Source organism: Gorilla gorilla, chromosome 6 (genome assembly GCF_029281585.2).
Source record: "Gorilla gorilla gorilla isolate KB3781 chromosome 6, NHGRI_mGorGor1-v2.1_pri, whole genome shotgun sequence".
NCBI classification, from domain to species: Eukaryota; Metazoa; Chordata; class Mammalia; order Primates; family Hominidae; genus Gorilla; species Gorilla gorilla.
This window is the reverse complement of record NC_073230.2, coordinates 52,107,272-52,131,678: the sequence shown is the minus strand read 5'-3', so window position 1 is coordinate 52,131,678 and position 24,407 is coordinate 52,107,272. Positions and strand designations below refer to the sequence as shown.

General features: G+C 48.3%; 1 protein-coding gene across 12 annotated transcripts in view; it reads left to right on the top strand.

Moving 5' to 3' along the window:
* The window catches only part of CAMK2B (calcium/calmodulin dependent protein kinase II beta), a 109,829-nt gene that overhangs the window by 20,177 nt on the left and 65,245 nt on the right, over positions 1 to 24,407 (top strand). For all 12 annotated transcript variants that reach the window (XM_063708524.1, XM_055347757.1, XM_031013357.2 and 9 more), the window contains exon 2: positions 21,962 to 22,056. Coding sequence is in view for 11 of the 12 variants with exons in the window: in XM_055347757.1 (XP_055203732.1) it covers positions 21,962 to 22,056 (95 nt within the window). In the remaining variant the exon portion in view is untranslated. The remainder of the gene's footprint in view (positions 1 to 21,961; positions 22,057 to 24,407) is intronic.

Genomic DNA, 24,407 nt, shown 5'->3' with positions numbered 1-24,407 from the left:
GATTTACGGGGATCCCAGCCCAGCCCACCGTGGCTTTCAGAACCCCTAGTCAGACTGGCTCCCCTGTGGGCCCTCTCCTCAGGAAGAGTGCTCACCCCCTCTCCTCTCTCGCTCCCATGGGGAGCATGTAATTTCAGCCCCTAGGTGGTTTCTGGCCTGTCAGGTTCTCCTCCCTCCCTGACCCTCAACCCCCCTCCCTCTGGGTATTTGGGGTACGTAGAGGGAGGCCACATCATCCCCCCTTGCAGTCCCCTCTCAAGTGGTGCCTGGTCAATGTTTAACAGAGGGGTGGGGTCCCTGGTGGGTGATGTTTGCTCATTTCTGTGGTGTGAAGATGCCCACCGTGGCCAATGTCAAGCTAACAACATGACATCAGCTGGCTCGCAAGAATCCAGAAAATGTGAAAGTCTGTTATCTAGCTGGAAGAGCTGTCTCTGACGCCCACTGCCTCTGCCTTGGCCCAGCCAGCGTGACCGAGTGATGGAGTGAGCCAAGACGGCACCCAAGGCCTCTCGCCCCTGTCTTGGTCCTGCTGCCAACTCCCGGCCCTGCTTCTTCCCACTCTCAGGGCTCTGTTTGGCTCAAGTCCTGTGATTCATTTTCCTCTTGCTCCCACCTCCCCCACCTCACAGGGGTGCCCCGTCCATCTCCCCAGGAGACTGTTTTTGAGCCAGTGCAGGGCACCTCAGGGGACCTGTGCAGGGCGGCAAGAGGTTGATTGGGGGGCTTGGGGATTTTTTGTTTCGTTTTGTTTTGTTTTTGAGACTGGGGCTTGCTCTGCCACCCAGTCTGGGGTGCAGAGGTGCATCATAACTCGCTGTAACCTTGAACTCCTGGGCTCAAGCAATCCTCCCACCTTGGCCTCCCAAAGTGCTGGGATTATAGGCATGAGCCACCGTGCCTGGCTAGGGGAGAGGGGTCTGGTTTGATTCCACCTCCACATCCATGCTGCCATGGTCTCAGCAGAGCATTCAGTGCCTGTCCCTTCCTGTGACATGGGGAGCACAGCCCCATCTTTCACTGTGGCCTGAGAGCCCTGAAGGGAACCCTTATACACTGAGAGGGCCATGCATAGGTGGGTGTTACAGTCAGGATGTCTCCCGGGGTGATGACAGCTCCAGGGGAAGACTTTAGAGTCCCTGAAACACCTTTTCCTAATGTTGTTCAGGGCCTCAGGTCACAGTGAAGTTTTGAAATTTCACTATATGGCAAATATAGTAGGCATTTTCCTTGTGATATATGATTTTCTGCCTATGGTGTTAAAAAGTCCTTCTCTATCCTGGTGTTTTAAAGATACAATGTTTTTCTCTTTACAATGAAAAAGAAATTAATGGGCTTCATTTTTAGAGCAGTTTTGTCTGTATGGAAAAATTGGATTGAAAGTATAGAGTTCCCATATTCCCCTTCACCATTCCCCACCCCTGTTGTTAACATCTGGCATTAGTTTGGCATATTTGTTACAATGATGGACCAATATTAATATATTATTAACTAAAGCCCATAGCTTACATTAGGGTTTGCTCTTGCTGTTGTAGATTATATGAGCTTGGACAAATGTAGAATGACATGTATCTGTCATTACAGTGTCACACAGAGTAGTTTCACCTGCCCCAGAATTTCTCTGTGCTCCACCTATTTGTCTCTCCCTCCACCCAACCCCTGCCAGTCACTGGTCTTTTGACTCTCTTCTGCCTTTTCCAGCATGTCATACCGTTGGACTCACACAGTATGCGGCCTTCTCAGACTGGCTTCTTTTATTCAGCAGTGGCCACTTAAGTTTCCTCCTTAAGTGGGAGGAGGAACCTGTCTTTGTGTAGCTTGATAGTTCATTTCTTTTTAGCCGAATAATATTCCATTGTCTGGATGTACCACAGTTTGTTCATTTGCTTGCTGAAGGACACCTTGGTTCCTTCCAAGTTTTCACAGTCATGAATAAAGGTGCAATAAACATCCGTTTGTGGGTATTTTGTGGACATAAGTTTTCAATGTATTTGGGAGATACCAAGAAGTGTGATTGCTGGAGTGTAAGGTAAAGAATATTTTTAGTTTTGTAAGAAGCTACCACACTCTCTTCCAAAGCAGGTGTACCATTTTGCATTCCTACCAACAATGAATGAGAATTCCTGTTGCTCCACATTCTTACCATCATTTGGTGGTGTCAGAATTCTAGATTTTGGCCATTCTAATAGGTGTATAGTGATAGCTCTTTGTTGTCTTATTTGCAATTCCCTAATGACTTATGATATCAAGCATATTTTCATATGCTTATTTTCCATCCATATATCTTCTTCGGTGAGGTATCTGTTCAGATCTTTTGCCCATTTTTAAACTGGTTGTTTCTATATTGTTGAATTTTAAGGGTTCATTGTATATTTTGAAAACCAGTCTTATCAGATAGGTGCTTTGTAGATATTTTCTCCAAGTCTGTGGTTGTTTCCCTTTTAATTCTCATAAGTGTCTTCCACAGAACAGAACTTTTTACTTTTAATTAAGTCCAATTCATCAATTTTTTCTTTCATGAATTGTGCTTTTGGCACTGTATCTAAGAAATCATCACCAAACCCAAAGTCATCCAGATTTTCTATGTTATTTTTTAGAAATTTTAAAGTTTTGCATTTTACATTTAGGTCTATGACCCATTTTAAGTTAATTATTATGAAAGGTGTAAGATCTGTGTCTAGATTCATTTTTTTCATCTGAATATCCAGTTGTTCTGGCACCGTTGTTGAAAAGGCTATCCTTTCTCTATCTGGTATTCACAAACTTCAGACTTTGCTCTTCTCCTTCAATATTGTGTTGGTTATTGTATTATGTATCTTTTGACTCTCCATATAAACTTTAGAATCAGTTTGTTGATATACACAAAATAACTTGCTGGTATTTGATTGTGAGTGCATTGAATGTGTAAATTAATTTGGGAAAAACTGACATTGGACAATATTGCATCTTCCTATTAATGAACATGGGATGCCTCTGCATTTATTTAGTTCTTCTTTGATATTTTTCATCAGAGTTTTGTAAATGTCCTCATATAGATCTTGTACATATTTTGTTAGATTTATACCTAAGTATTTCACTTTGGAGGATGAAATGTAAGTGGTATTGTGTTTTAAAATTCCAATTCCAATCATTCATTGCTGATATATAAGAAAACAATTGACTTTTATATATTAACCTGGTATCCTGCAACCTTGCTATAATCATTTATTAGTTCCAGGAATTTTTTTGTTGATTCTTTGGGGTTTTCTGTATAGACATATCATTTATGAACAAAGACAGTTTTATTTCTTCCTTTCCAATAAGTGTATCTTTTATTTCCTTTTCTTGCCTTATTATGTTAGCTAGGACTTCCAGTAAGATGTTGAATATCAGTGGTGAAAAGGAACATACTTCCTTTGTTCCTAATCTTAGTGGAAAGTATCCAGTTTCTCACCATGAAGTATGGTGTAAACTGTAGGTCTTTTCTAGATTTTTTAAAAATCAAGTTTAGGAAGCTCCACTGTATTCATAGTTTGCTGAGAGTTTTTAATCATGAAACAGTGTTGGATTTTTGTCAGATTCTTTTTTTGCATGTATTAATATAGTTGTGTGATTTTTCCTCTTTACCTTGTTGATGCATTGGATTATAATAATTAATTTTTGAATATTGAACGAGACTTGCATACCTGGGATAAATCGCGCATGATCATGATATATAATTCTTTTTATACATTGTTGGATTCAATTTGGTAATATTTTGTTGAGAATTTTTGCATCTGTGTTCATGTGAGATTTTGGTCTGTATGTTTCTTTTCTTTAAATAATGTCCTTGTCTGGTTTTAGTATTAGGGTAATGCTAGCCTCATAGAATGAGTTAGGAAGTATTCTTGCTGCTTCTATTTTCTAAAAGAGATTTTAGAGAATTGATATGATTTCTTCTTTACATGTTTGGTAGAATTCACCAATGAACCAATCTGGGCCTGGTGCTTTCTGTTTTGGAAAATTATTATTCATTCAATTTCTTTTAGAGATACAGTCCTATTTATATTACATTATCTATATCTCATTGTGTGAGTTTTAGAGGATTGTGTCTTTCAAGGAGTTGCTTCATATTACCTAGGCTATCAAATTTGTGGCCATAGAGTTTTTCATAGTATTTCTTTATTAGTCTTTTAATATCCGTGAGATCTGTATTGGTGGCCCCACTTTTATTTCTGGTATTAGTAATTTGCCTCTCTTCTCTTTTTTCTTTAGTTAACCTGATTAGCAGTTTTCCAATTTTATTGATCTTCTCAAAGAACTAGCTGTTGGCTTTGTTGATTTTCTGTATCAGTTTCTTGTTTGCACAATTCATTGATTTATGCTCTAGTTTTTATTCTTTTTTTCTGCTTACTTTGGATTTAATTTGCTTTTCTTTTTCTAGTTTCTTAAGGTGGAAGCTTAAATTACTGATTTTAGATTTCTATTTTCTTCTTTTCTTTTTTTTTTTCTGAGATGGAGTCTTGCTCTGTCACCAGGCTGGAGTGCAGTGGCACGATCTCGGCGTACTGCAACCTCCGACTTCCTGGTTCAAGTGATTCTCCTGCCTCAGTCTCCCAAGTAGCTGAGATTACAGGCATGCACCACCATGCCCGGCTAGATTTTGTATTTTTAGTAGAGACAGGGTTTCACCATGTTGGCCAGGCTGGTCTCAAACTCCTGACCTCAGGTGATCCGCTCACCTCGGCCTCCCAAAGTGCTGGGATTACAGGCGTGAGCCACTGTGCCCGGCCTCTTCTTTTCAAAATGGAGGCACTTGATGCTATAAATTTTCCTCTAAAGATTACTTTTGGCCGGGTGCAATGGCTCACACCTGTAATCCCAGTGCTTTGGGAGGACAAGGTGGGAGAACCACTTGAGGACAGGAGTTCAAGACTGACCTGGGAAACATAGCAACATCCTGTTTCTAAAAACAAACAAACAAACAAAAAACATTGCAGGGCATGGTGGTGCATGCCTGTAGTCTTTTCTACTCAGGAGGCTGAGGCTTGAGGATCATTTGAGCCTAGGAGTTCAAGGCTGCAGTGGGCTATGATTGTGTCACTGCACTCCAGCCTGCGTGACAGAGTGAGACCTTGTCCCTAAAAAATAAATAAATAATAAAGACTGCCTTTGCTGCATTCCATAAATTTTGATAAGTTGTATTTTCATTTAGTTCAAAATATTTTAAAATTTCCCTTGACATTTTTTCTTTTGTCTGTGTGTCATTTAGAAGTGTGGTGTTTCCATGTATTTTGGGCTTTTCCAGCTATCTTTCTGTTATTGATTTCTAATTTAATTCCATTGCAGTCTGAGAGCGTACTTTGTATGATTACTATATTTTAAATGTATCAGGGTGTTTTTATGGCCCAAAATGTGGTCTGTCTTGGTGATTGTTCCATGTGAGCTTGAGAAGAAAATGTATTCTGCCGTTGTTGGATGAAGTAGTCTATAGATGTCTATTAGAGCCAGTTGATTGATGAAGCTGTTGAGTTCAATCATGTCCTTACTGATTTTCTGCCTGCTGGATCTGTTCATTTCTGGTAGAGTTGTGTTGAAGTCACCAACAATGATAGTGGAGTCATCTTTTTATCCTTACAGTTCCATCAGTTTTTGCCTCACATATTTTGATGCTCTGTGTTAGGTATGTACATGTTTAGGACTGCATGTCATCTTAGAAAATTGACCCTTTTATTATTATGTAATGCTCTTCTTTATTCCTGATAATTTCCCTGGTTGTAAAATCTGTTTTTTTTTTTTTTTCTGATATCAATATAGTTACTCCTGGGTGGGTGCAGTGGCTCCCACATGTAATCACAGCACTTCAGGAGGCCCAGGTGGGAGAATCACTTGAGCCTAGGAGTTCAAGACCAGCTTGGGCACCATAGCAACACCGTGTCTCTACTATATATAGCTGGGCATGGTGGCTTACACCTGTAATTCCAGCACCTTAGGAGGCTGAAGTGGGAGGAATGCTTGAATCTAGGAGTTTGAGACCAGCCTAGGGAGCATACCAAGACCCCATCTCTACAAAAAATAAAAAAAATTAGCCAGCCATGGTGGCACATGTCTGTAGTCCCATCTACTTGGGAGACTGAGCCTGGAATGTAGAGGCTGCAGTGAGCCATGATTGTGCTACTGCATTCCAGCCTGGGTGACAGAGTGAGGCCCTGTCTGAACAACTACATACACACACACACACACACACACATAGACACATACACATATACATACATATGTACATATAGTTACTCCAGCTTTATTTTAATTATTGTTAGCATGGTACATCTTTCTCCATCCATTTACTTTTTTAAATTATGGTAAAACAAAATTATACGTAACATATAATTTGCCGTTAAAGAATCCATTCTTTATCCATGAAAGAAATAATCATGGCTAACATTTATTGAGCATTTTACTATGCACCAGACTATGCATTGTTTTTTGACTTTTCCAAAAGCTCTAAGAGATACTATTATCATCTCCATTTACAGATGAGGAGTTTTCTCAGGATCACACAATTAATAAATGGTAGAGTCCAGAAATGGACAAAGAATGGTCAATTGCAAATTATTGATCCTAAAATGATTGTTTTCTCTAATTAATGTAGACAGTTCACTTATATGTATTTTGATTTGGCTAATCAAAATTATTCTTTTTATTTATTTTTAATTTTTAAATTGTGTCATATATACATAAAAATTTTACTATTTTAACCATTTCTAAGGATACAATTCAGTAACATTATGTATATTCACATTGTTATGCTACCATCACCACCATCATTGTCCGAAATTTTTTCATCTTCCCCAACTGAAACTCTGTACCCACTAAAAACTGACTTCCCCTTCTCTCCTTATTCCAGCAACCTCTGTTCTACTTTCTTTCTATGAATTTATCTATTCTAGGTATCCCATATAAGGGGAATCATGTGGTATTTGTGTCTTTTGTGACTGGCTTATTTCACTTAGCATAATGTCCTCAAGATATGTCTATGTTGTAGACATGATTTCCTTCCTTTTCAAGGCTGAATAATATTCATTGTATATATAGACCACACTTTATTTATCCATTCTTCTGTCAATGGACATTTGAGTTGCTTCTACTTTTGACTATTGTGAATAATGCTGCTATGAATATTATATACAAGTATCTGTTTGAGTCCCTGCTTTACATTTTTTTGGATCCACCTTGGAGTGGAATTGCTGGATCATATGGTAATTCTATGTTTAACTTTCTGAGGAGCTGCCAAACTGTTTTTCACAGTGGCTGCAACATTTTACATTCCCACCAGCAATGCACAAGGGTTCCAAGTCCTCTACACCCTCACCAACACTTGTTATTTTCAGGCTTTTTTTAATTAAAAAAAATTTATAATAGTCATCTTAATGGATGTGAAGTGGTATCTCATTATGGTTTTGATTTGATTTCTCTCATGGCTAGTGATGTTGAACATATTTTCAACATCTCTTGTTTGCCATTTGCATATCTTCTTTGGAGAAATGTCTATTCAAGTTCTTTGCTCATTTTTTGAATTGGCTTGTTTGTTTCTTTGTTATTGACGTTTAGTAGTTCTCCTATATTTATGCGTCATCAGATAGGTGAATTGCAAATATTTTATCCAGTTCTGTGGGTTGTCTTTTCACTCTCTTGATAGTGTCCTTTGATGCACAAAAATTTTGTATTTTGGTAAGCCCAATTAATTTTTTCTTTTGTTGCCTGCACTTTTGGTGTCATATCCAAGAAATCATTGCCAAATCCAATGTTATGAAGATTTCTACCTATGTTTTCTTCTAAGTGTTTTGTAATTTTAGCCTTAAATTTAGGTCTTTGATTCATTTTGAGTTATTGTTTGTATGTTGTGTAAGATAAGGATCCAACTTCATTGTTTTGCATGTGGGTATCCCAGTTTCCCCAGCACCACTTGTTGAAAAGACTGTCCTTTCTTCATTGAATAACCCTTGACACGTTTGTTGAAAATCAGTATATGGGAGAATTTATTTCTGGGTACTCTATTTTATTCCATTAGTCTCTGTGTCTGTCCTTATGCCGGTGTCAGACCATTTTGATTATTGTTTTGTATTGGGTTTTTTGTTTTGTTTTGTTTTTGAGATGGAGTCTCACTCTGTCACCCCGGCTGGAATGCAGTGGCATGATCTCAGCTCACTGCAACCTCCATCTTCCGGGTTCAAGTGATTCTCCTGCCTCAGCCTCCTGAGTAGCTGGGATTACAGGTGTGCACCACCATGCCTGGCTAATTTTTGTATTTTTAATAGAGACAGGGTTTGGCCATGTTGGCCAGGCTGGTCTTGAACTCCTGACCTCAAGTGACCCACCCTCCATGGCCTCCCAAAGTGCTGGGATTACAGGCGTGAGGCACTGCATCCAGCCAGTTTTATATTAAGTTTTGAAATCAGGAAATGTGAGTCCCCCAACTTTGTTTTTCTTTTTCAAGATTATTTTGACCATTTTTTTTTCCCTGGAGATTCCATATCAATTTTAAGATGGGTTTTTTTTTCCCTGCAAAAAGGCCATTGGAATTTTGATAGGGATTTCACTTGGATCTGTAGATAACTTTGGGTAGTATCCATGCCTTTACTCTTCACTTATTTGTGTCTTCATGTTTAAATAGGTTTCTTGTAGATGACATATAGTTTGGTCTTGTTTTTTGATCCAATAAGATAATCTCTGTTTTTTAATTTGTGTATATAGACCCATTGACATTTAAAGTGATTATTGATACAGTTGGATTGATAGCTACCATATTTGTTTCTGTTTTTTATTTTTCCCTATTTTCTTTGTTTCTTTTTCTGTCTTCCACTCTTTTTCTGCTTTCTGTGGTTTAATTGAGCATTTTATATAATTCCATTTTCTCTCCTTTCTTGCTTCTCTTAGCATTCCTCCTCCTCTTCCACTTCTTCTTCTTTTCCCTCTCTTTCTCTTTCTCTTCTGTGGTTGTCCTAGAGTTTGCCATATACCTATATACATTTACAACTAACCCAAGTCCACTCTCAAATAACACTACACCATTTCACAGGAGTGAAGTAATGCAAATACCTTATAGGTTATAGCAGAGTATTTCTAATTCCTCTCTCCTATCCCTGATAATGTTGCTTTCTTTCACTTATCCATAAGTGATAATTACCCAAAACACTGTTAGTATCATTATTTTGAACAAATTGTTATCTATTAGATCAATGAATAATTAGAAAAAAGATTTCATATTACCTTCACTTATTTCTTCTCTAAGTCTCTTCCTTTCTTTATGTAGATCCAAGTTTCTGAACTATGTCATTTTCCTTCTTTCTGAATAATTTCTTTTAACATTTCTTACAAGGCAGGTATACTGGTGACCAATTGCCTCAATTTTTGTTTGAGAACATCTTTGTTTCTTCTTTATTTTTGATGGATAATTTCTCTGGATACAGAATTCTAGGTTGGTGGTTCGTTTCTTCCAACACTTTAGATATTTTACTCCACTCTCCTCTTGTGAGCTTGAGAAGCCTGATGTAATGCTTCTTTGCCCCTTGACAGGTGAGGTGTTTTTTGCTTCTGGGTTATTTCAAGATTTTCTCTTTGATTTTCTGCAGTTGGAATGTGATACGACCCGATATACACTTTGGGGTATTTCTTCTGCTTGGAATTCTCTGAGCATCCTGGATTTGTGGTTTGGTGCCTGGCTTCAATTTTGGAAAGTCTCAGTCAACATTACTTCAAATATTTCTTCTGCTTTTCCCCTTTCTTCTCCTTCTGATATTTCCATTACATGTGTTTATATCTTTTGTAATTTTTCCATAGTTCTTGGATTATTTTGTTTTGTCTTTTTCATTCTTTTTTGTCTTTGCATTTTAGTTTTAGAAGTTCCTATTGATATGTTTTCAAACTCACTGGTTGGTTCTTGAGCTGTGTCTAGTCTGCATCAAAGACATTCTTTATTTCTGTTACAGCGTTTTTGATTTCTAGCATTTTAACTTCCATCTCTTTACTTACATCACCCGCCTGTTCTTGTATGTTGTCCGCTTCTCCCATTAGAGCCTTTAGCGTGGGAATTACAGTTGTTTTAAATTTCCAGTTTGATAGTTCCCAAAAGCCATGCCATATCTGAGTCTGGTTCTGGTGCATGCTCTGTATCTTCAGACTATTTTTTTCTGCCTTTTTATATGCCTTGTAGTTTTTTTATTGAAAGCTGGACATGATGTACTGGGTAAAAGCGATGTGGTGAACAGGCCTTCAGTAATGTGACAGCAGGATGTTGAGAGAGAGGAAGCATTCTGTACTCCTCTAATTAGGCCTCAGTATTTTAGCAAGCCTGTGCCTGCCCCTGTGCTGTGACCTTCACAAGTGCTTCTCAGTCTCTCTCTTCCATCCGCTTATGTACTACAGGATGGCTGGAGGGGGCTGGAGTTGGGTATTTTCCTTCCCCAAGGTAGGTTTGGCTCTGATAAAGCCCCAGCAGGTTGGGCTGTAGTAAGATAATTTCTCCTGAGGGCAGGGTTTGTTAAGAAGAACAGAACGCTCTGGCATATTTCAAAATGAATATTTTTCTCCTCCCCCTGCCAGAAGCCCTGGGGAGTTTTCCTCCAGTCTTCGCTGTGAGAACCTGGTAGGGCTTCTGCAGGTAGAACTTACAAAAGTGTGGGTGCACCCTGCTAAGGCTGGGCACCCTGGAATTCTTAATTCTCAGACTTGTCCACACTGAGCATCTGGCAATTCGGCAATTACAGTTTAGGTTTCCCTACCCCAGCACTGGTTCCATGGAGGTTTCTGCTCTGGTAAGTTGTGATTCTGCACACTTGATTTTAACCAAAGGCTGAGAAGTGATGGCAAGTTGTAATTCTCTCTATCTGCCAATTTTGGAGGCAGCAGTTTTCCTGCAACCTCAGTTCTCTGATGGATCTAAGAAGAGTTGTTGATTTTCAGTTTGTTTAGCTTTCTGTCTGTAAGGACAGGAGTGATGACTTCCAAGCTTCTCACATGCTAGACCAATGTTTTAAGCTTTGCTTTTTACATTTTGTAGGTTTTTCTTTTCACATTTTAGGTATTTTTAAAAAATCTACCCAGAAGTTATTTTTCAGTGTGATTTGAGGTAGGCACCTGTTATTCTAACACATCAACCCTGTGTAATATGTATCATCAAATCCATTTTGCAGACCAGCGCTAAGTTATAAGTCCAGAATTCACCCCAGGTCTTCCTGATTCAAACCTCCCATCTTTCTAAGCTCTACTTGGCTTTTCTGGGTCCAGAATTGTGGGCCTTGATTGTCTTCCCTTGACTTTCCACATCCCAGGTGGGACAGAAAGTGCAGTGCCTGCTGGGAAGGATACACCATCAGCATCTGCTAATCCCCATGTGTATCTGACTCTGCTGTTTGCTGGGACCCAGCTGACCTTTTGTTGGGAGGGGTGGGTGCACTGCTTTAGTGTCCTGGGAGGGTTCTGTTTGATCTTAGAGAGGCCAGCACCCCCATAGAATTGCCATACAAACATACACCAGCCTATATATGGCCAAGCCATGGCCAGGGCACCAAGGTGGTGAAGGGTGCTAGCCTGGGTGCACTTTGGGGAGATGAGGAGCAGAGGGCCAGGAGATGGGACTTGTACAAATCAGGAGGGACTGATCCAGGGCCAGGAGGTAGCCTGTTGACTCACAGATCTTTCTAAATCACAGATAGAGATCTCATAATAAGCATCCGCAGTCTCCTTCTGGTGCTCAGTGCAGACATTGCCAATCAATCACAGGGTACATGCAGCCAAGCCCCAGCGCTCCCACCATCCCTGGGCAAGCACTGCCCAGTGCCTTCTGCATGCCTGTTCTGGGCTGGTTGCTGGGACAGAGAGGGAGCAATCAGTGCCTGGGGACCAACTGTCTGTTCCGTAGCCCTTTTGCTACCTGCGTGTGCCACCTCTGAGGCCACCCATCAGCAGCATGCATCCCAGGATGCCTGTGTCCTTGTCCTGCCTCCTGTTGCACCCCTTCTGTCGGTCCTGTGATACACAGACAGGGGCATCTGATGTGGTCCCCTGGGGTTGGGGACTTTGGCAAGGGCAGGGAGGACCCAAGAAGAGAGGCAGAGACTGGGGGTTTCCTTCCTTGGAGAGGGGTCAGCCAGGTGTGTGGGATGCTGGGCGGGAAGAGGGAGAAGTAGCTTTCCTGGGGATGTGTGGTGCCTTGGGAGCCAGTCGGACCCCACCCGACCCCAGATTGCTGCCCACTGCCTTGCTGCCATTGGCATTCTTGCCTTGAGCTCTCCAGCATGACCCAGAGGCTCCCGGCTGTAGCAGTTCCTGGCAGTGGGTCTGGGCAGTGTGAGACGTGAGGTCCCTGAGGCTGAAATTGAACACAGTGTCACAGAAACATGTCAAAAACCACACTGTTCTCCTATCCTATACAGCCGGGTTCCTCAACCCTCAGGTCACGGACCAGTACTATTAGGAACTGGGCTGCACAGCAGGAGACGAGCCATGGGCACGCCAGCATTACAGCCTGAGCTCCGCCTCCTGTCAGATCAGTGGAGGTGTCAGATTCTCATTGGAGCGCGAACCCTATGGTGAACTGTGCAAGCGAGGGATCTAGGTTGCGCGCTCCTTAAAATAATCTAACTAATGCCCGATAATCTTAGGTGAAACAGTTTCATTCTGTTCAAACTATTTTCCCCTAGCCCTTGCCCCAGTCTGTGGAAAAATTGCCTTCCATAAAACCAGTCCCTGGTGCCAAAAAGGCTGGGGACCACTGCTATACAGGATTGTCAACATATGGGAGGAAAACCTGTACAAACTCGATCTGGCTGTCTAGAAGTGACGACGACCACGTTAACCCATGTGAAAATGTGGAAGCGCTCCCATGCATCACCATTCACCTGTGAACCTCACCAGGGCATATGGGGGATTTTGTCATGAGCTTATTTGGTTAAGAAATGGCCTGTGCTTTGCTCATAGCATTGTCAAAAATGTGAAGAAAATGGTATCTCTGAATATACTTTCCTGGCTTGACCAGAGGATGAGCCGGCACTCAGTATCTGGGAGGAAATTTAGCAGAACGGTGACTGGGGACCTGGCAGGTTTGAGGCTTTGATGCACTGAAGTGAGTGGCTTCCTGCACAGGTGGGTGGGAACGGCCCTGCCCCTGGGAGAGGGGCTCTGATGGGAGGGGCACGTGGTCCCCAGGAGACCAAAATGGGCAGCCACACCACTCTGCTGAGAGGGGCAGAGAGCAGAGGGTGCTCTGCTGGGGTTTTCTCGTTCTGAGATGCACCCACAAAGACCCCAGGGCAGTGGCTGCTGCTGTGGGCTGGAGCCGTCAAGTTTGGGTGTATCCTTGGATGAGCTTGTGGACATCAGGTGGATGGACAGGAGAGGTTTCTGCCTGGCTCTTGCTAAGTGTTTCTTTGTTAATGTGTTCATTTCATCAGAAGCATCTCTTGTGGCTTCAGTGGATCACACAGGGTTTCAGAAAGGGGCCAGTGTTGAGTCCTAAGAATAGAAGTCCCTTCTCCTTACACTCCTGGCCCTCCAGAGCCTTTTTGAATAAAGATTTCTATGGTCAAATAGGTTAAGAAAAGGATGCACCTCATACTCCCTTCTTGGAGGTTCACAATACAGATGATCCCATTCAAGGCCCTGAGAAGTCCTGCAGTTAAAGAAAGGAAGGAAGCAAACACTGTCTAACCTACTGGTTCCCAAACCTCTTTTCTCACAGAACCCCTTTTGCGCCTATCATCTGTTAACGTCCTATGAAGCTTATGTTTGAGGAGTGTGATTTGGGAAGTGTTTGCCTGCTGCAGCTGCACACAGTGGCAGATTCCACGAGGCAGACCTGGACTCAGCATACATCCTGGGCTGAACTGCATCCCCCAGGATTCATGTATGTGGAAGCCCAGTCCTCAAAATGTGACTGTATTTGGAAACAGGATAGTAGCAGATGTAATTAGTCAAGTTAGGATGAGGTCATATTGGAGATATGACTGTCGTTCTTATAAAACGGGTGTTCTTGGACACAGAGACACAAGCAGAGAGAATACCATGTAACTGTGAAGCAGAGATTGGGCTGATGCATCTAGAAGCCAACTAGCATCAAGGATTGCAGGCAGCACCGGAATCCAGGAGAGAGGTATGGAACAGATTCTCCCTCCCAGCCCTAGGAAGGAACCAGCCCTAATCTCTGCCTTCTGGCCACCAGAACTGTAAGAAAATAAATATCTGTTGTTTAAACCGCTTGGTTGGTGGTACTTTGTTTCAGCAGCCGGAGCAGACTCATAAAGCATGGATAAGTTAAGGCTTTAGCTCTTGTTGGGCTCCGAAGCTCAGGTTAGGGAGCCCTTGGGCCAAAGCAGGAAAGAGCTTTGGGAACTCTCTCTGGGGTTGTATGAGCCACCCAGATTCCAAGTTTGGAAGAATGGTTTTCCATTGCTGCTGACGTGAATTGTGCTTTTGGAAGTGAATGCAATGAACTGACTGAAACAGTCATGGCAGGCCATTTTCGAGAAGGGAAGTTGGGGACCTCCTAGACGCTTGCTAATGGAGGAAGCACCCAGCTATCAGTGGTGCGTCAACTTGAGGGAATGTTGTTTCCTATAAGTGAGTATATGATCTCAGTCAAAATGTGGGGCTCGTGTGTGAAGTGATGTTAAATACAAAAGTCAAACACAAAACAAGAACTCCGTGCTGATAAGTCACATGCTTGGATGCCAGCCCAGGCTGTGGCCGAGTTTGGGTGCTCACGAGGAGAAGTGAGTGTGTCCAGCTGCTTGTCTCCGGTAGGGTCACCTCAGACCTAGTTTTTAGAACCCAGGATGCCTGGGCCCTGAGCAGGAGTGGACGACACAGCCCTGGGAGCTCGGCTTGCACCTGCCTGGGGGACGTCCTGCTAGTGGGGGGGTAGGATGGCCACCCGCCTCCCTGTGGGATGTTACTCTGGGCCTGGGGACTCCAGCTCCTGCCTGGCGGGGCACCTGCTTGTCCAAAACTCCTCAGGAGCCCAAACACTCTCCCCCCTTGGCGGAACCCCAGGGCCAGAGAGGCTGGGGAGGAGTAAATACCAAGCAGGCATCCACAGGACAGTATCCATGAGCAAAGAAGTATGCAACTGTCAGATCACACTGTTGAGGCTTCATTAACAGCGCGGGGTACATAGTGAGAGGAGAAAGTGGAAAGTGGCAACAAGAGCCCCCTAATTGTGTAAGAAGACACCTCCTCATGGTGCAGAGCTGCACACTTGCACACATACAAACATCGATGGGCCCTGCTGACCGTGTTGTGGGTTATGGAGGCAACGTCAACGCATTCTGTAGACCCTCTTGTTTACTCCATAGCAAACATTGTAAACGTAACAATAATACAAACATACATTCCATCTACTGTGAATGTGAGTTATGTTTTTGTATTATCACAAGCAGAAAAATACACAAAAGAAAAAACCCACAACAACCTCAGCACTCTGTTCATATAAAAGTTACTGTTTCCACCAAATTGCTTAGGTCAAGATTAGAATATAAAAGACCTCCCCCTCCGGCACTCCCAAGAGCTCATTTTAATCAAAGGTGGGAACTGTGTTTTTAAGCCAACACGCAAATAAATACCAATTTGATTTAGTTTCACCCACACAAGAAAAACACAAAGGTCCGCATGAGGTCAGCGGACTTGTGCCTGCTGGGGTGTCCCCAGCCCCTAGCCCAGGCCTCCTCATGGAGCCCACCCGGGGCCAGCCAGGCAAGAAAGGACATAGGTGGCCTGAGGCTGGTTTCAGAACAACCCTTTATTAATTTACAGCAGGAAATAAAGCTGTCAGCCTGAGAGTGCTTCTGTGGCCGGCCCAGACTCTTCCAGAAGGACCTGCTCTGGAGGACCTGAGGGGGGAGGGGGCTGTGCTTGCTACTAGGGAGACAGCGCCTGGCCCACGTGGGGAGCGTCACACGCAAAACCTGGATGGGAAATTTTGATTTACAAAACAGGTCAGCCAGGCTTGGATCTTTTGCTTTTACTCAGGGCTCCTCAGCTTCTTTCTAAAATTCTAAAATTTAAGAACTTCCTGGAATTGCGTGTGGCCTTGCTGTAGATTGAAGGGGTCCCATGGCCCTCGGCTGTCACTGTTGTTGGGAATCTGAGGGGGCGTTTCCAGCCCATTCTGCAACATCTGAGTGAGGAGAGTGCACACGTGTGTGTGCGCACACCTGTGAACTGCAACTGACCGGAGAGGCTCAGGACTGATGCAGGCAGCCCTGGCTGGGGTGGCACAGGCCCCAGCACTTGGGGAGGAAACTGGATGGTGTGGACATGGGCTGCGGGAGGCAGAGAGAGGAACAGGGAGAGAAGCTGCTGCCTCTGAAATTTCCACTAAGGGAACGGAATCCAAGCGTTGAGTGGGCCGACTCAGAGGCCGCTTTGATCCTGCGTGGCCCAGCGCTGCCCTGCGGGAGCTCAGCAGCCTGTCACGGGGATCACATGCACTATCACTCCGGGCGCCTGGGTCCCTGCCTATGCCGTCCTGGGAGCAGAATCACACTGCCAGCTCTTTCTGGATGCCGGATACTGTGTTGTGGCTGGTACTTGTGTCACCTCATTCTGTGTAGGGGGACAATCACTGCCCTCTTACTGATGGAAGTCACCAGGCCTTGTGAGGTGGCTGGGGAGGGCACCTGAGCAAGGTCTGCGTGACCACACGGGATAGGCTGTGGGGACGCAGGGTCCGACCTTCCCTCCCTGGTGTCATTACCAGGTGCCTTAACTGGCACCCCAAGAGCTGGTAATCTTGGTAACCCCCAGTCTTCACCAGTGAAGGTGAGGCATGAGAGGGCCCTAGAGGGGCTGTTGTGTGGTCCTGCTGGGGGCAAGGCGAAATTTCCTTCCTGCTCTCTGGGCCCTCCCACAAACTCCAGCCATGCTGCTCAGGGACACACCTCCTCCCAGCTCTCCGGGGAGAGGTGCGGGCAGCTGGGGAGGGCCGCAGTGCGACCAGCATGACCTAATGGAGAGCGGGGCAGGCCACAGAGCCACCTGTGGTGGGGAGCTCCGTGGGGGTTGGTGGGAGCCACGGATAGTCAGCAACTGGTGGCCGGTTGCAAGTGGGGACTGGAGGGAAGAGGCAGGCACGAGGGTTGGGGGGGCAGCTCAGAGCTGGGAAAGCCAGGGCCTGCACTAGCAGTCTGTTGTGGAGCCGGAGGAGCCATAGACTGGATGCGAGGAGGAGACAGAGGCGGATGGGGCATCCTGCAGACAGTGACGCTTCCTGCTGCCTCTGCCTGTGAAGCCGCGAGAGCCCACAGGATGCCTGTGAAACACCGACTGCCCTGGGCGGCTGCAGTCAGGGGAGCTACACTCAGCACCTCTCCTCGCAGGTGGCCTTCACCCCATTATCGCGCGAGAAGCCTGAGCCCCCCTGCAATGAAGGAGGTGCCCGAGCAGGTGCAGTCATAGAAACAGGCCACGTAGTTCTGGGGCTCCATTCCCACCCAGAATTAATTCTTCCCCTTCTCTCTCAGGACAGGTTTCCCTGGTACTGTTGATCCCACTGTAAATGAGACAGGGTTCAGAGCCTTCCACAAAGCAAGGACTCAAAGAGTATTTTCTTGTTTTAATTAGCTTTATTTGATTTTAAAAGCCCCATAATATGCTTGGTGCCAGGGGGCCTCATGATCTGAACAGGTTATTCAAAATCGCTTTCAGCCTGGCTCAGTAGCATTCGTCCCATGCAGGCCATCATGCGGGCAACCTTGATGTCTAGATGCAGTTCGCAGCCCACAGGAACATCGACCTGGGATCCCATAGGAGCACCTCTTCCGGCTTTTTCCTGCCTTTGCCCCAACCCGCTGTGCCCTTACAGCTGCCTGGGATGGTCCACACCCCAGAGGCAGGCGTGTGATCAGCCTGTGCACCTGCAGTGTCATCCAAGGCGTTCTTTGCTGAGCCCAAGGACCATGCTGCCACCTGCTAGGCCCGCCCGTGCTTCCAGATAAGAAGACCGGGCTTCGAGCCTGTCTGTGCGCTGGTGGGGAGGCAGGGAGCCTAAGCCCCAGGCCTTATTTACTTGGGGTACTCCCTGGCTCTGACCAGGGCCTTGTGGCCTCAGTGTAGCACAGACCCATCTACCCAGAGGCCCTGGAAGCCTTGGTGGGTCTCCCCTCCTGCTGGGACACTCTAGGGGCCGCTCTTCCTGTACTGCTGGGCTGGACAAGCCCTGAGGCCCAGCAACTCCATGCTCCACAGCCCACTGTGTTGCTTGTAGGTCAGTTCTTGCTCCTATATCACAGCCCAGGCACTGTGCCTGATACCTAGGTCCAGAGTATAGGGCACTCTGCCCATAGAGAGCCATTGGAAGGGGGAGTGGCAAAAGTGAACAGGTAGATAATTAAGTAAACTAACCTAAGGAACGTGGGAGGTGCAATATCTAAAGACCAAGCTGACTTTCTGTGTGAGCTGGGAAAGCGGGGAGCTGTTTGCATTGGATCTTGAAGGACGCATAGGAGTTTGCCCTTGGCAGCAGGGACAGGCTTACGATACAGATCCAGGCTCTTTGTCGGTGTTGTCTCTCAATGTTTATAAACTCTGGCGGTCAAGCACTGAGTCGCAAGGGAGTATGGTGATGGTGCTGGCTTCTTTGCTCTTGGAGAAGTCAGAGATGTTGGGCCTCCAGCCATGGCCTGCATGGCTCATGCTAAACATGTTTGTGGCCACTTCTCAAGAGGGCTGACACTTCCAAGGGGGCTTCCCGTGACAGATTGCCGTCTGGCAAGTGGCAGAACCACCAGGAAGGGGAGGAGGCAGAGGTGGATCTGCAGCTGCCAGCCCAAGTTCCCCGGGGAGATGGCAGGATGGGTGCGGGTGGACAGCCATTATGGGGAGGAGCCCCTTTCAGGGTGCTCTTTAGGGGAAGTGGTGGGTAAAGCGGGCAAATAACTGGGGTGGGAGACTTAAGCATACATTCCTTAAGTCCCCCAGAGGAGACAGGAGAGGGAGAGATTGGGGGGCGGCGATGACATTGGGACTCAGAGAAGGTTTGGGGCTTCAGTGAGGGACAGAAGGCGTGGGAGAGGCAGAGCCCAGGAGCGGGGCGCAGGGAGCAGTGGTGTCCTTGGGAGCCAGCCCTCCTGCGCCTTCCCCCAGCTGGCCACCTTCTCCCTCTGGGGGCATCCAAGTCGCTGGGAAAGGGGACCCTGTCCTCTATTCTTGAGGGTGCCCTCCACCCCACCTGCAGGCCTGTGTCCAAGAGCAGGGCCTTCTTCACCCCCGGGCCCTGCACCCCTGGTCCCTTCCTGCTGAGTGTCTGCTGGGTGCCTGGCACTGTGCCTGCCACATCCTATGTCACTACAGCTGTGCGGCCTGGTGCTTCCACTCCACACTCATCCCGAGGCCCCCAGCCATGCCTTCCTCCTTCCTCAGTGGCGCTGCCTGGCCTCGGCCCCCTGGCTCTGGCAGTCTTACCTGTGTTCCCTGCCCCCGCCTTCCCTGATTGCTGACTGCTCCGACCTAGGCTGATGGTGCAGGGGCGGCTCTGGAGCCTTCTGCAGAGGAGAAAGGGGCTGCCTGACCCAGGGAGGGGAGAGGGATCAACTGGAGGAAGCCCTTGACCCACCCACCTGCGGTCAGGCTCTTGGTGATATGGTGCATGGATGTCATGTGCTGAGGAACAGCTGTGGCTTGCCGCCCTCTGCTCCGGTACCTGTCTGAGTCTGGCCAGTAGCTGGGAGCCTGCTGTGCTGGTGGGAAGCTGCGCTTGGGTCTCCTCCCTGCTCCGGGGATGGGCTCAACACAGCGGTGCCATACGGGCATCATCAGCTTGGCATAGATGTGCAGTCTGTTGAACTTCCTACTGAGGGTCAGCCCTGCAGTGTGTGGTTGCGTCCTGGCGCACGGAGGCCCAGACTCCCTGCTCCCTTCAGGTCCAGAGCACTCAGTGGAGGCCTGCCAGGTCAGCCCTGTGGCCGCTGAGCCCTCTAGGGGTCAGAGCGTGACAGATGGTAGCTCAGGACTCATTTCGGGAAGCTCTCACCTCTCCTGAGCAAGAAGTCCGGCAAACAGCCACACAGTGGCCCCGGAAGGCTCTTCTGCTCAGTCATATGGATGGGGAAACTGAGGCTCAGAGAGCTGTGTCACCCCGTCTAACCAGGATTGAAGCCAGACCAGGCAAAAAGCCCATGGTCTTTGCCCTCACCTCAGTCTCCCAAGTTAATGTCATATGTTAAAAATAATAATCTTTTCTTTATATTTTTCCTTAAAAACATTTTGAGAACGTAACTGATGCACATAGTGAAAAAATCAAGCAGAGCAAGAGAATGCAGAGTGAACAGTGAGCACCTCACCGTGCTCCCCCCGCCGCGCCCCCCCGCCGCATCCCCCCCATGCCGTGTCCCCCCCACACCGTGCCCCCTCAGCCGTGCCTCCCCCCCGCCGCATCTCCTACCGCTGGGTCTCCCCCCACATCTCCTGAGGCAGCCCCTGTCCCTGTTCACGGGTTGACTTTAAAAAGCAAAGACGCAGCTCAGCGGCCGCCCAAGCACAATGACTGCTCATGAGACCTGAGTCGTTAAGAAAATGTTCAATTAGATTTAGTGTAATTATTTATCTTTCCAAGGAATTGAACAGTACTCTTTTACAAAGATTTATCTCCACAAAGGACTGTAGATAAAATGGTGTTCGTATGTAAGACGCTCCTCTTCCACCACACAGAGCCCTTGGCCTGGACTCCCATGTGGGTTTCTCAGGCTGTCCAGGCCGAAGAAGCTTTCTGGGAGGGGAGGCTGTTCCTGTAGGGGGGAGGCTGGGCACTTTGCAGGTGCAAACACAGGAGGGCCCTGCATGCTCGGGTTTGCATGGGTGGGTGCCCACCTGGTGGTGGGCTTCCTCCAAGCCCCCCTTTCTCCCAGCCCCAGCCTGAGAGCATCCGCTGGCCCTTTTGTCTGGACTCAGACCCTTCGTGTGACATTTCTTGACCAGGCCCCTTGCCTCACGTGTGCTGTTCTTAGAAAATGATCTGAAATCAAATTAAATCAACCTTGGCGACTAGTCAGATTCTGCGGGGCCTCCTGGTGGGCACCGGCCCCCTCCCCTCCTGCCTCATAGACTCTGTGGCTCCCATTGGGTGGCACTGACTCCCTCAGGGCGCCCTGAAGCCAGGGCAGGAGCTCCTCTGCAGGCCAGGCTTTGTGGGGTACGTTCATGGCCTCTTCTTGATGGCCTCAGCAGCCTTAACCCGATTCCTTCCTTGTGTCTCTTGGGCTCTGGACTGTGGTTGATGCTGGTCAGCTCCCTCTGTCCCCCGTCCCTCCTCCCCTCTCCCTACCCCCAGGCTGTCAGTTCGTGAATGTCCCTTCGCCCTTACCCTGGGCCTCCATGGCCTCTGCGTTGACACCTGGACAGTGGAGGCTCTCAGGACCCTCTCCTCCAGCTTTGCAGTTTAAGGATGTGATGTTTCTCTCTCCCTACAAAACCTTCCATGAGTCCCCATGTCCGACTGCACAAATCCCAGTATAACTGCCCTCTGGAGCTGGGCCTTCCAGACAAGGCCAGCTTCATTTCCCTCTGGGGAAGACTCAGCAGGGCCTCATGGACGTGGTACAGAGCCCCCGAGGATGCCTGCTGAGAGGCCTGTGGACATGGACTCTTGGTCCAGCCGACCCACAAGGATACAGGCCTGTAGGTCACACAGGAGCTGAACGGGGCCCCTCCGACACCCTCCTGAGGGCCTGACTGATCCTTCTCCTCTGCACAGCCCCCCAGGGCGTGCCATCTGCCAGGGCTCTGCCAGCCGTCGGGAAGCCGGCCTCTGTTCTGCTGGTGTTGAGTGGGGCCAGCTGAGAGTGGCTTGTGAGGGGCACCCACTTCCTCACAGTTTCTGACTCACAGCCATCTGCCCGAGGCCGGGCCAGTGGCTGAATGCTTAATGGGGAGTGTTTATGGGGAGATTAATCGGCTCTCTCTCTTTCTCCTTGTCTGTCTCTGTCTCTGTCTCTCGCTCCCCCATTTTCCTCCCCAGGGGGGCTTTCTCTGTGGTCCGACGCTGTGTCAAGCTCTGCACCGGCCATGAGTATGCAGCCAAGATCATCAACACCAAGAAGCTGTCAGCCAGAGGTAGGGCATGGGGAGTGTCCTGCGCAGCTGCTGTCAGGCTGGGGCAGGGGCTTTGGAGGCCGTGCCCTGTGGACTGGGCAGCAGGCCCCTCCCAGTCTTGGCCAGCACTTGGCCCACCTGGCCTGTGGCTCCATGCACAGATGCAGTGGGGTTCCTGGAGTGGAGGCTGTGGCAGAGGGAGGCACAGGAGTGTTGGGGACTTGAGGGCGCCTCTGGCCTGGTGGGGCCCAGGCTGGTGGGGGTGCCAAGGGACCCTCAGACCCTTGGATGCACCTTTGTGCTCTGGTTAGGTTGTTCTCAGGGCCCCCTTTCACCTCCCCATCCCGTGTATGAGGGTCTCTGCCCCCAGAGCTGGAGGGTAAGAGGTTCAAGGTGGCCAGGCTGCCATGGTGGTTGGGTGGTGTCATCTGCCCTGAGAGCCGTGGGCCAGATGAGAGCTCAGTGACAAAGTTTCGGGTGACCAGGCAGTGCTGCAGTTGGCCGTCTGCCTTCTGACAGCAGAGTCCTGGCGTCATGGCCTACTGGGAGGTGACCTGACAGTTTCCTAACTAACAGAGCCCAAGTCTTCTACACAGTGGCAGCGCACTCCCGCCTGTCCTGGGAGGGCTTCTCAGACGTGCAGGGTGTGTGCGAGGAAGGGCCTTGAGTGGTGCTGGCCCCAAGTGGCCCTCAGCGTGTAGATATGCCCCATCATGGGCCTCCAGAGCCCTGCTGGCAATGATGAGCTCTGGGCGCTGCAGGCGGTAATGGAGCAGACAGGCTCCTGCCCTCATGGGGTCTCCCTGCCCTCATGGGGTCTCCCTGCCCTTGTGGGGTCTCCCTGTCCTTGTGCTGTCCTTGTCCTGTGGGGCAAGTCGAGGACAAACAAAACCCAAAGTCAGCACACAGCAAATCTGATGGTGATGGGCAGAGGCCTCCCGGGGCAGCTGCTGTGGTTGGAGCACAGATCTGAGGAGGCGGTGGGGAGGGACTATGGCAGGGGTCCTGCTGGAGCCCCAAGGTGAGGTGTGCCAGAGCGCCAGGTGGGGCTGTGGAGGTGGGTGCAGGAAGGGTGGGCTGCCTCACTGAGGTGGCAGCCCCATGTCACTGCCCCGTACGGTGGGGTTCCATGGAGGAGGGGCTGGCCGGATGATGCCCTGGTAGAGGGAGCCAAGCGAAGCCCCTGTCTGCCTCTCTGAGCCCCTCCCCTCCCAGGGCACCGCCAGCAGCCTTGATTAGCATCCAGGCACAAATCTGAGCTAATTGGGAGCTGGAGAGGCCCTGACCCATCTGGCCAGGCTGCCAGATGCTGAGGGCCTAATGTGGGCAGAGACGGGCCTCCTCTGGGTTGGTGGGAGAGCTGCCTACTGTCTGTGGCCTGCAGTTTACAGTGATCCAGCCACCTGTGGGGGCGGGCCTGTGCCATTTGTGGAGCGATGTATCGGCGTTGTTTGAGCGACTGCTGTGTATTAGGCCATCAGTGTTTCCCCTTCTTGGGAGCATTCCCTGACACCAGGCTGTGGGGAGGTCCTTTAGGCTGCAGTGGGACCTGCTCCTGTCCCAGCCCTTGTCTGCCTCCTCGTCACTGAGCCACGAAGGGGCTTGGCGGTGCCCAGGGCTGGGTCCGTCCCCATGTGTGTGTCCCAACCCACGAGGGGCCATGGGAGGGTGACACTGCAGAGGGTTCAGCAGGGACACTGAGGAGTGGGCTGGGGCAGGTCCAGAGGCATGCACTCCCAACCATTCTCCACACATTGCGGGGGCCTGGGTGTCCCTTCTGCCCTGTGACTCTGCACAGCTGGAAGTGGGCCGCCTGCTGGTCAGCTCTTTTGGCCCCCTGGGGCCCAGCCCGTGGTGGGGTGGGTGGGCCAGGCTGTGTTCCAGGACCTAGGGCAGTCAGCTTGTTTTTTCTTGATCAAGACAGAGAACTGGTCATAAGTGGGCGGTGCTCAGTTGTGCCTGTGGCCAGTTCCTGTGGGTCTCTGGGGGACATCCCTGAGGCCTGGACACTCCCTGCCTGTCACAGGGTGCCATGGAGAGGAGGTCTATGTGTGCGTGAGCATACCTGTGCATGTTCACACACGTGTCTATGCGCACATGCATGTGTAGGTGCATGTGTGGAGCATGATAGAGCCTCTGGAATGGGACTATCTGGCCCTCTGGCAGTTAGGCTGGGACCAGCCCAGGATGAGCTGGGAGAATGAGAGGTCCTTCTGGTTCCTGCTTGGGAAGATGCTTCAGGTTCCCAAGGCGCCTGGAGTGAGGCAGGTGGGGGTCCTGGAGGTGGCCCCTGGCCGGGAGAGCAGTGGGCAGAGCTGAAGGCCACTTGCTCCAAGGGTCAGCTTCAATGAGCTCTGGGGTGTTTGGACAAG